Source organism: Mobula hypostoma, chromosome 2 (assembly GCF_963921235.1).
Source record: "Mobula hypostoma chromosome 2, sMobHyp1.1, whole genome shotgun sequence".
NCBI lineage: Eukaryota > Metazoa > Chordata > Chondrichthyes > Myliobatiformes > Myliobatidae > Mobula > Mobula hypostoma.
In genome coordinates this window covers 201855347-201868002 of record NC_086098.1, presented here as the reverse complement: position 1 = coordinate 201868002, position 12656 = coordinate 201855347, and the positions used below count along the sequence as shown (strand labels likewise).

The following is a 12656-nucleotide window of genomic DNA, read 5'->3' as shown; positions in this document are numbered from 1 at the left end:
TCCCAGACAATAGCATTAATTCACTTGAGGACCTGCTGCCATGCATGGATTCACAATTTATGTATGTAGTAGCTGGAGAAGGGAATTTTACAATGGCAGATCTGCAAAGTTTGCTTTGCACTGACTCCATTGGTCCATGGTTAACTCAGGTGACTTGCCACTGGCAGCAGCCTCTGGCCTGTTACAAATAATGAATAATGAAAGAGATAAAAGTAAATATTGTGTGTCAATAGATGAGCCAATCTTGCATATCTGAGGAAGGGTTGCTGCTTAAGGCAAGTTTGTTTTCAAATTCTTTCTCCTGATAAGGAATTCCACTCTGTTAAGGCTCGTATGGTAGTGTGGCAGTTAGTGTAACACTTTACAGTGCCAGTGATTCAGGTTCAATTCTTGCCACTGTCTGCACGTTCTCCCTGTGACCTCGTGGGTTTCTGCCGGTGCTCCAGTTTGCTCCCACATTCATAAGAGTTAGAAAGGGTAAGTAAGCTATGTTGGAGCTAGAATTTGACACTTGCAGGCTGCCATCAGTATATCCTCAGAATAAATTGAACTGAATTGACTTTATTAGTTACATCCATCGGCCCTTGTGGCTACGGGGGTCAGGGGGTATGAAGGGAAGGCTGGGGTGGGGTTCTGAGTTGGATGATCAGCCATGATCATAATAAATGGCGGTGCAGGCTCTAAGGGCCGAATGGCCTACTCCTACACCTATTTTCTATGTTTCTATATGTACATGAGGAGTACGTTACATCTCCGTCTAAATGTGGAATGTGCAATTTATAGTAATTTATAATAAATAGTTTGTACAACCTAACAGTCAATATAACATAGAAATATAACATAGAAATATAATTGTATCAGCATGAATTAATCAGTCTGATGGCCTGGTGGAAGAAGCTGTCCTGGAGTCTGTTGGCCCTGGCTCTTATGCTGCGATACAGTTTCTCGGCTGGTAGCAGCTGGAACAGTTTGTGGTTGGGATGACTCGGGTCCCCAATGATCCTTTGGGTCCTTTTTACACACCTGTCTTTGTAAACGTCCTGAATAGTGGGACGTTCACACCTACAGATGTGCTGGGCTGTCCGCACCATTCTCTGCAGAGTCCTGCGACTGGGGGAGGTACAGTTCCCATACCAAACTTCTTCAACCGTCTGAGGTAAAAGAGGTACTGTTGTGCTATTTTCACCACACAGCTAGTATCTACAGACTACGTGAGATCCTTGGTGATGTGAATGCTGAAGAATTTAAAGCTGTTCACCCTCTCAACCTCAGATCCATTCATGTCAATAGGGGCCAGTCTGTCTCCATTTCCTCCTGTAGTCCACAACCAGCTCCTTTTTTTTTGCGACATTGAGGGAGAGGTTGTTTTCTTGACACCACTGTGTCAGAGTGATGGCTTCTTCTCTGTAGGCTGCCTCATTATTTGAGATTAGGCCAATCAGTGTAGTGATTTTTTTCGACAGCAAATTTGTTGGTGTTAAAATAATAAAGTTAAATAATAAATGTGGCAAAGTGGGTCTGACAGGTCAGTTACTGTAGGTTCATTGGTCAGGCCCTTTTCAGGAATGCGTTGGTTGTTGATGCAAATGATACCTTTCACTGTATGTTTCAATGCTTTGATGTACATATGACAAATAAAGCTAATCTTTATCTATATTTTCCAGCATATAACTGCCATTTCAAAAGAAAACCTTTAGGTGTCACTAGAAGTCAGCAAAGCTGAGCCAAAGAATGACCAACTGTATTTATCCATTCAAAATGCTAGAGGAACTCAGCAGGCCAGGCAGCATCAATGGAAAAGAGTAAACAGTCAGTGTTTCAGGCCGAGACCCTTCATCAGGACCAGCATTTTGTGTGTGTTGCTTGGATTTTCAGCATCTACAGATTTTCTCATGGTTATATTTATCCATTGAACATCCTATTTTTACAGGAAGCACCCACTTAGACAAAACAGAACTTTCATATTCTGCAATGATAAAGAAATGCAATACCTTTTCATTTAATAAGGGCAACCATACAACATAGGTTATGAGCTGGTATGAATTCTTGGGATAGGAGCACAAGGTGGGAATCGGGTGATCACTGAAAAGGTCGACTTCAGGGTAAAAGAAGAAGTGGAGAATGCGCAGGTCAACTTTGAAGTTTCATATGTGTAAAGGTAGAAAATTAGATGAAGTAGCAACCCAATTATTTGTAATTGTAAACTCATTCGTAACGCCAGTGATATTGTGGGGATGGAACTGGACTCTCTGACGGTGGTGTCTGGAAAGAGGATGCTGTTCAAGTTGCATGCCATCTTGGACAATGTCTCCCATCCACTACATAATGTACTGGGTGGGCACAGGAGTACATTCAGCCAGAGACTCATTCCGCTGAGATGCAACACAGAGCCTCATAGGAAGTCATTCCTGCCTGTAGCCATCAAACTTTACAACTCCTCCCTTGGAGGGTCAGACACCCTGCGCCAATAGGCTGGTCCTGGACTTATTTGCATTTGGCATAATTTACATATTATTATTTAATTATTTATGGTTTTATATTGCTATATTTATACTCTATTCTTAGTTGGTGCAACTGTAACTAAACCCAATTTCCCTCGGGATCAATAAAGTATGTCTATCTATCTATTTCTGGTAGTCCTAATCCACAAGGAACTTAAACAGAGTTAAATAACAAATGTATGCCAGACTTCCTATGGCAAAGTGGATCTGAGGGGTCAGGTACTGCAGGCCCTTTGATCAGGCCCCCTTCAGGAATTTCAAAAGGCCTCAACTTTGCAATTTAGATTAAGTTTCCACCCCTTCAACCTTCAATGCTAGAATTCCGACAAAATTTAGGGGCAAGGGTGAGTCGGGAAGGGGTAAGGACATCTGTACCATCCTAACTTTTTCTTGCACCATTGTTGGGGGAAGTGGCTTATTAACAAGAATATAATGATCTATTACCAACCAGTAACATGGTTTGATGCATTGAATAAACAACAATTATACAAATTAATAGCTTCTCTTGGTTCCAAAAGTATAAAATATTTTTGGTAACAGTATGAATCAGCTATTTTATTTGTAGTATCATTCTTCACTTAGTCTTACCTTTTTTGCCTTCTTTGTACCTTAACATTGCATCACTTAAAATATTATCCAAAAGATTTCTCACATAGAATTTATACTTGTGATTGACAGCCACAGGAAAATTGCAAAAATTGCTTACTTCGCTTGGAGAAAAGTTTCTGTTTCTGTCGGACAGCTGGGCTCAGTTTGTACCCATTCTGCTCACAATCGCAGTCTTGCCCATTGGAGTCGTAGTATTTGGACTGAATTCGCCCAGAGCTCTTCTTGTCAGCGGCTGCAGCGTCAGCTACTCTTTTGCACTTATGAAGTCGAAGCTTTCCTGTGACATCCTCCACGCACTGCCATTTCTAGAAATAATAACCACCTTGTGATTAAAAAGCCAAAGGCAATAAGGCTGCATGGCTTATTCTTCAAGAATATCCACTTAAGTCAATGAACTGGAATAGCCAGGGGTGAATCAAAAATCATATCAGGTTTCCTGCTTGTGATTCCTCATTAGACCTTGCTCAGAATAAGTGGATTTAAGATTCTCCATGGTAACAGCTTCTTAGTAATCACTGTCTCGGTGTTCCCATGAAGAATAGTGACTGGACTAATGATTGAAAGATGTCTGGGCCCATAGAACTCTATAAGCCACCATCCTCAGAGAGGAGAGGAAAAAAAACGAGAAGGGTGGTAGCTACATTGACTGAGATGACTATGACATTATAAATGAATCAAATAGATTAAGACTGAAACTACTTTTTACTGCCAACATGCACTGGGCTGTAGCCAATCAGTCAGCAGCATTGTTAACCAAGTGGCTATGAGCAATAAAAAAAGGTGATTAAGCCAGTCAGCTTTCCAGCTACCGTCACACTGTGCCCCTAAGAAGACTATTGAAAATCAGGGGTAGAAAAGTGAAAAGTAAAAAAAAACTGAAAGCCAAAAGTGTTTGTCCACTTATTTTCCTGTGTGCTTGCCTCTCACACATGTCCAACATTCACCTACAATAGAGAATTTTCAGTTAGCCTACTAACCAGCACAAATCCTAGGGATGTGGGAGCAAACTAGAGTAATCAGGGAAGCCCATGCAATCACAGGCAGAACTTGCAAACTCCACACAGACAGCACCAAAGGTCAGGATTAATTCCAAGTCACTGGAGCTATGAAGCAACTGTGCTATCTTACGTCAGTTTTTGTTCTTTTGCCAATTACCTTCACTCTCGGAGTCATAATGCCACCCAGATTCCCAGCAACTGCCATAATGCATTCATCCTGTGGCAAGCTATCCTTGTCTCTTTGAATCTCCAAACAGACTTATTGTTGTCCATTGTCACGTGCACTGTCACTACGGCGTCCTGTGCTTTTGAATGGCATGGAGGGATTACCAAACAGCCAAGTGATGAGGTACACTGTACAATGAACTCAATGCCTTGGCTTTGTTCGCATACTGTCTGTCTTGCTGATTCGTTGCTTTCAGGAATGGTGCTCCTTCTAAATCTTTTTTTAAGCTATCAATGACATGAGTGCTAACTAAGTTTTCCAAGAAGCTACTTCTAAATATTGTATAGAGCTGTATTACTAGAGTAGTTCTAGACTTGGTAAAGTGTATCTGTAAGCAGAGACATGAGAAACTGAGATTATGATTTCCGGCAACACACATAAAAGTTGCTGGTGAACGCAGCAGGCCAGGCAGCATCTCTAGGAAGAGGTACAGTCGACTTTTCGGGCCTAGACCCTTCATCAATACTAGGATTTCACTGTAAGTACTAAATTTGTTTGCACAGATTAACGACCAATGCTATGCAAGTGACAGGAAATGTAAATAAGGAGCACATGTTACCACAGCAAACTACAAATAAGATAAGGCTGTTTATTTAGTACCACAAGAAGGTGTTAAGTTTATGTAGTGCTGTCGCAAAAAGGGCTTGGATTCATGTAGTGGTAGAGTGGAGCTTAAAACACCACCAATTAGACATTTGTAGAATGAATAACTGAATCACTTTCCTATCTGGCTACATAGACATTTTTGCATGACCTTGTTATTTTTACAACTATACCTTAATTATTCTTACCTTGTTAAAAATTCAATATTTCATTACAGTACTTTTAATGCTTATTGATCTCCTTAATGTTTAGATTTGTCTTATGGAGCTTATCCATAACTATATTTGTTTTGACTTTGTAGTTCTCATGAACAATTGACTTTTGAACTACGTCCTTCAGCTCATTAGCTTCCTTCAGGTCTAATTTCTTATGCCAAAGATCTGACTGTGACATCCATTATAGAATCAGTCAGTAAATATGACAATTTCAAGTGATCTAATTTCTCTCTAGATCTAGTGACTGAACAATATTGGTGTGAATTGAATGCTGTCTACGAGCTTCACAAGGGGTGAAGTGTCATCACTGAAGATGCCATGCATCAGCACAGATCCTCTTGCAGTTCACATGACAACACTTTTTCGGAATTGCACCTATCATTCCAAATCTATGTCATTCACTGAAACGACGTTAGCATTTCGCTGGTAGAGCTAATGCAATTAGGCAGGCAGATTTAATTTAGGAAATGATTTACAATAGCAGTATTTCTTGCAACTCAACTTGATCATTGCTATATCAAATAAAATGATTCAATAACTGATCATGAATCATCTTTGGTTCTTAAAATATTTTGGAACTTGAAGCTAAGAGGAAATGAATCCAGGATTATTTTCCTTAATAAGAATTTAAACATATATAAATAATTTAAACTTATATTGGCCACTTTATAAGGTACAACTATACATCTGCTCATTAATACAAATATCTAATCAGCCAATCAAATGTCAACAACTCAATGTCAAGAACTACAGTTGTTGTTCAGACCAAATATCAGAATAGTGAAGAAAAGTGACCTAAGTGACTTTGACCGTGGAATGATTGTTGGTGCCAAATGGGGTGGTTTAAGTATCTCAGAAATTGCTGATCTCTTGGGATTTTCACACACAACAATTTCTCGAATTTACAGAGAAAGAAGCTGCAGAGGCTTATAAATTTAATTGGCTCCATCTTGGGTACTAGCCTACAAAGTACCCAGGACATCTTCAAGGAGCAGTGTCTCAGAAAAGCAATGTCCATTATTAAGGACCTCCAGCACCCAGGGCATGCCCTTTTCTCACTGTTACCATCAGGTAGGAGGTACAGAAGCCTGAAGGCACACACTCAGTGATTCAGGAACAGCTTCTTCCCCCCTGCCATCTGATTCCTAAGTGGACTTTGAACCCTTGAACACTACCTCATTTTTTAAAATATATAGTATATCTGTAATTGATTTATTTATTTATTATTATTTTATTTCGTGTTTATTTTTCTTCTATATCATGTATTGCATTGAACTGCTGCTGCTAAGTTAACAAATTTCACTTCAGATGCCAGGGACAATAAACCTGATTCTGATTCTGATTCTGAATGGTGAAAATAAAGATTAAAAAAAACATCCATTGAGAGGCAGTTCTGTGGGCAAAAGTGCCTTGTTAATGAGAGAGGTCAGAGGAGAATAGCCAGACTGGTTCAAGCTGACAGTAACTCAAGTAACCATACATCACAACAGTGATGTGTGTGTCTAAACACACAACATATTGAACCTTGAAGTGTATGGTCTACAGCAGTGGACGATCACGTTGTGCCCCATTCGCAATAAAGTAGTCACTGAGTGAGTGTCTGTTTTGCAAGATAATGGAATTAATTCAGTGAGGGTCACCAGAAGGCATGAATTAATTATGACTAAAATAATTTTAAATAAAAAACAGAAAATCTGGAAACACCCATTTGTGGAAAGAGAAATTAAATTAACATTTCAGTTTTAAGACCATTTGTAATAAGTATTTTGGTTTGGATTGCTTCTGGTAAAGATATGGATAAATGCACATAGGTAAGACTAAAGTAAATGCAGAAGATTTTTGTTACAAATGTATAATTTAAAAATAATATTTTGATGAGTGACTGTCTAAGGATGAGTTTATTGCTGCAGTTGAAACTTTACCCACAAAAATGTTGTGGACTGTATCAAGGGTGGAGATGAATCAGCATAGAGGAAGGAGATTGAAAAGTTAGCTGCGTGGTGTAATAACAACAACCTCTCCCTCAATGTCAATAAGACCAAGGAACTGATTGTAGACTTCAGAAGAGGTCCATGAGCCAGTAATAATCCATGGATCTGAGGTGGAGAGGGTCAGTAACTTTAACTTGCTGGGTGTCACTGTCTCGGAAGACCTGTCCTGGACGCATCATATAAAATATAATTGCAAAGAAAGCATAAGTATTGTGTGCAGTTTTGGTCCCCTAATCTGAGGAAAGACATCCTTGCCATAGAGGGAGTACAAAGAAGGTTCACCAGATTGATTCCTGGGATGGCAGGACTTTCATATGAAGAAAGACTGGATGAACTGGCCTTGTACTCGTTGGAATTTAGAAGATTGAGGGGGGATCTGATTGAAACGTATAAGATCCTAAAGGGATTGGATAGGCTAGATGCAGGAAGATTGTTCCCGATGTTGGGGAAGTCCAGAACGAGGGGTCACAGATTGAGGATAGAGGGGAAGCCTTTTAGGACCGAGATTAGGAAAAACTTCTTCACACAGAGAGTGGTGAATCTGTGGAATTCTCTGCCACAGGAAACAGTTGAGGCCAGTTCATTGGCTATATTTAAGAGGGAGTTAGATATGGCCCTTGTGGCTACGGGGATCAGGGGGTATGGAGGGAAGGCTGGGGCGGGGTTCTGAGTTGGATGATCAGCCATGATCATAATAAATGGCGGTGCAGGCTCGAAGGGCCGAATGGCCTACTCCTGCACCTATTTTCTATGTCTCTATGTTTCTATAACAGTGTCTCTCTTTCTTCAGGAGTCTGTGGAGATCTGGCATGTCATCAAAAACCTTGGCAAACTTCTATAGATGTGTGGTGGAAAGTGTGCTGACTGGCTGCATTATGGCCTGGTACAGGAACACCAATGCCTTTGAGTGGAAAATCCTACAAAAGGTAATTGATTCAGCCTAGTACATCACAGGTGAAGCCCTCTCCAAAGCTGCTGCACTGCTCCAAAGAGCATTATATATGGTCATTCTTACCCTCGGCATTAGGCTGTACAATGAGTCAGCCTATAGCTGGAGAAGTGATGAACCCCTCCTGTTAGACTATTTGAGCTTTCTTAGTTTTTATTCTTTCTTACTTATCCTCTAATATTTGTATACTTGTATATCTCTGGACTTGTAATGCTACTGTGACATTGTAATTACCTTTGGGGTCAAAGATCTAACTATCTGTCAGAATCAGGTTTATTATCACCGGTATGTCTTGTGAAATTTGTTAACTTATCAGCAGCAGTTCACAGCAATACATAACATAGAAGGAGAAACATATAAATAAATAAATGAATTACAGTATATGTGTGTTGGAGATCAAAACTCATGCAAAAACAGAAATAATATACGAGAGGTGATTGATAAGTTCGTGGCCTAGGGTAGAAGGAGTCAATTTTAGAAAACCGAGCACACTTATTTTTCAATATGGTCCCCTCCTACATTTACACACTTAGTCCAGCGGTCATGGAGCTTACGGATGGCTTTGTCGAAGTTGGCGTCTTGGACCTCCAGAAAGTGGTCCACAGCAGGGGTGATTGATAAGTTTGTGGCCTAAGGTAGAAGGAGGTGGGTTATTAACTTCAAACTTTCTGCATTATCACTCAAAGAGTTGAAATGCACGTTCATGTAACGAGAGCTGTATAACTGTATAAGATATGAGACGTGAATTAGCTAAGATAGACTGGCAAATGACACTTAAAGGATTGACGGTGGATATGCAAAGGCAAGCATTTAAAGGTTGCATGGATGAACTACAACAATTGTTCATCCCAGTTTGGCAAAAGAATAAATCAAGGAAGGTAGTGCACCCGTGGCTGACAAGAGAAATTACGGATAGTATCAATTCCAAAGAAGAAGCATACAAATTAGCCAGAGAAAGTGGCTCACCTGAGGACTGGGAGAAATTCAGAGTTCAGCAGAGGAGGACAAAGGGCTTAATTAGGAAGGGGAAAAAAGATTATGAGAGAAAACTGGCAGGGAACATAAAAACTGACTGTAAAAGCTTTTATAGATATGTAAAAAGGAAAAGACTGGTAAAGACAAATGTAGGTCCCCTACAGACAGAAACAGGTGAATTGATTATGGGGAGCAAGGACATGGCAGACCAATTGAATAATTACTTTGGTTCTGTCTTCACTAAGGAGGACATAAATAATCTTCCAGAAATAGTAAGGGACAGAGGGTCCAGTGAGATGGAGGAACTGAGCGAAATACTTGTTAGTAGGGAAGTGGTGTTAGGTAAATTGAAGGGATTGAAGGCAGATAAATCCCCAGGGCCAGATGGTCTGCATCCTAGAGTGCTTAAGGAAGTAGCCCAAGAAATAGTGGATGCATTAGTGATAATTTTCCAAAACTCGTTAGATTCTGGACTAGTTCCTGAGGATTGGAGGGTGGCTAATGTAACCCCACTTTTTAAAAAAGGAGGGAGAGAGAAACCGGGGAATTATAGACCGGTTAGCCTAACATCGGTGGTGGGGAAACTGCTGGAGTCAGTTATCAAAGATGTGATAACAGCACATTTGGAAAGCGGTGAAATGATCGGACAAAGTCAGCATGGATTTGTGAAAGGAAAATCATGTCTGACGAATCTCATAGAATTTTTTGAGGATGTAACTAGTAGAGTGGATAGGGGAGAACCAGTGAATGTGGTATATTTGAATTTTCAAAAGGCTTTTGACAAGGTCCCACACAGGAGATTAGTGTGCAAACTTAAAGCTCACGGTATTGGGGGTAAGGTATTGATGTGGATGGAGAATTGATTAGCAGACAGGAAGCAAAGAGTGGGAATAAACGGGACCTTTTCAGAATGGCAGGCGGTGACTAGTGGGGTACCGCAAGGCTCAGTGCTGGGACCCCAGTTGTTTACAATATATATTAATAACTTGGATGAGGGAATTAAATGCAGCATCTCCAGGTTTGCGGGTGACACGAAGCTGGGCGGCAGTGTTAGCTGTGAGGAGGATGCTAAGAGGATGCAGAGTGACTTGGATAGGTTGGGTGAGTGGGCAAATTCATGGCAGATGCAATTTAATGTGGATAAATGTGAAGTTATCCACTTTGGTGGCAAAAATAGGAAAACATTATTATCTGAATGGTGGCCGATTAGGAAAAGGGGAGGTGCAACGAGACCTGGGTGTCATTATACACCAGTCATTGAAAGTGGGCATGCAGGTACAGCAGGCGGTGAAAAAGGCGAATGGTATGCTGGCATTTATAGCGAGAGGATTCGAGTACAGGAGCAGGGAGGTACTACTGCAGTTGTACAAGGCCTTGGTGAGACCACACCTGGAGTATTGTGTGCAGGTTTGGTCCCCCAATCTGAGGAAGGACATCCTTGCCATAGAGGGAGTACAAAGAAGGTTCACCAGGTTGATTCCTGGGATGGCAGGACTTTCATATGAAGAAAGACTGGATGAACTGGGCTTGTACTCGTTGGAATTTAGAAGATTGAGGGGGGATCTGATTGAAACATATAAAATCCTAAAGGGATTGGACAGGCTAGATGCAGGAAGATTGTTCCCGATGTTGGGGAACTCCAGAACAAGGGGTCACAGTTTGAGGATAAAGGGGAAGCCTTTTAGGACCGAGATTAGGAAAAACTTCTTCATACAGAAAGTGGTGAATCTGTGGAATTCTCTGCCACAGGAAACAGCTGAGGCCAGTTCATTGGCTATATTTAAGAGGGAGTTAGATATGGCCCTTGTGGCTACGGGGATCAGGGGGTATGGAGGGAAGGCTGGGGTGGGGTTCTGAGTTGGATGATCAGCCATGATCATAATAAATGGCGGTGCAGGCTCGAAGGGCCGAATGGCCTACTCCTGCACCTATTTTCTATGTTTCTATGTTTTCTAACTCATCTCCTTCTAACTTAGGCCACAAACTTATCAATCACCCCTGCTGTGGACCACTTTCTGGAGGTCCAAGATGCCGCCTTCTACAAGGAAGGGATCCGTATGCTCCTCGACTGTTGGACTAAGTGTGTAAATGTAGGAGAGGACTATGTTGAAAAATAAATGTGCTAGGTTTTCTAAAATTGACTCCTTCTACCTTAGGCCACGAACTTATCAATCACCCCTCGTATATTGAAAAAGTATGGTTGTGTTCACGGGTTCAATGTCCAGTTAGGAATCAGATAGCAGTGGAGAAGAAGCTGTTCCTGAATCACTGAGCACAGCTACATGAAACGTTTCTGCGGGAAAGCAGCATCAATCATCAAAGATTCTCACCACGCAGGCCATGCTCTTTTCACACTGCTGCCATCAGGTAGAAGATACAGATGCTTCAGGACTCGCATGGCCAGGTTCAGGAACAGTTACTACCCCTCAGCCATCAGGTTCTTGAACAAAAAGGGAAAACTACACTCATTCTATTTCTGGTGTTCCCACAACCAATGATCTCACTTTAAGGACTCTTTATCTTGTTATTTCATGCTCTTGTTATTTATATCTATTTATTAATATTTACATTTGCACTGTTTGATATTCATTGATCCTGTTTATAGTTACTGTTCTATAGATTTGCTAAGTCTGCCTGTAGGAAAAATGAATCTCAGGGTTGTATGTGGTGACATGTATGTACTCCAATAAAAAATTTTATTCTGAACTTTGAACTTTCAAAATGGATGGCAAACATTGGAATGGAAAGTAAATTTGTGTCTCTATTTCAAAAAGAAAATCAATTATTATTGGCTTAATATGCCTTAAATATTAACAAATGAAAGCAACACTAGAAATTCCAGTATTAAAAACCAACTACAGTGCTACATTTCCATGAAATTTCGGCCTAAGAAGCTTATCTGTATTGAAAGCGAGATCCTTAACAGTAGATGATTCAAACTCGATAATATTTGGTATGCTAGTTCAAGAGAGGCAGAAACGTCTCTAGAACTGGCATTATACACCAAGCCATTAGGGAGTCAAATGGCACTTTGGCCTTTATTGTGAGGGGCTTTAAGTACAAAGATTTAAGCAAGTGTTTCTGAGCTTGAACTGGGCTTTGAAAAGGCCACACTTATCTCTATACTTGGAAGAATATACTTGTCAGAATCAGAATTAGAATTCAGGTTTAATTTTATTTGCATATTTTTTTGAAATTCATTGTTATATGATAGCAGTACCTTGCAATACATAATAAAATCTGTAATTTACCAGTAAGTATATATATTCAACATATCTAGTAAACCAGCTTTCTGAACTGATATTGAAGAGTTTATATGTAAGGGGGTTTCAACTTTTATGTTACTGCGGAGGCTAATTAAAATGGCGTCGTTGTTATGTTAATCTGGGGAATGCGGCTTTGTTGTGTTAAACGCTGAGAAAGTTTGCGCTAGCAGCTTGTTTTGGTTTAGAGTGTGATAAGAAATATGTTATTAACCAATTGGGATAGTTGTTATGGTTTTGGTGTATTTGAAGATACTGTATGCGCGGGGTTTTGGGGCAGAAGGCGGGAGAGCGAGACAGAGGATGGACGACGTGCTGTGAGTCCG

At 40.5% G+C, this 12656-nt stretch overlaps 1 protein-coding gene across 9 annotated transcripts in view; it reads right to left on the bottom strand.

The window, feature by feature from the left end:
• The window catches only part of LOC134342810 (extracellular sulfatase Sulf-2-like), a 352386-nt gene that overhangs the window by 38808 nt on the left and 300922 nt on the right, over positions 1 to 12656 (bottom strand). For all 9 annotated transcript variants that reach the window (XM_063041404.1, XM_063041405.1, XM_063041403.1 and 6 more), the window contains one exon: positions 3208 to 3415. In XM_063041404.1, coding sequence (XP_062897474.1) covers positions 3208 to 3415 — 208 coding nt within the window. The remainder of the gene's footprint in view (positions 1 to 3207; positions 3416 to 12656) is intronic.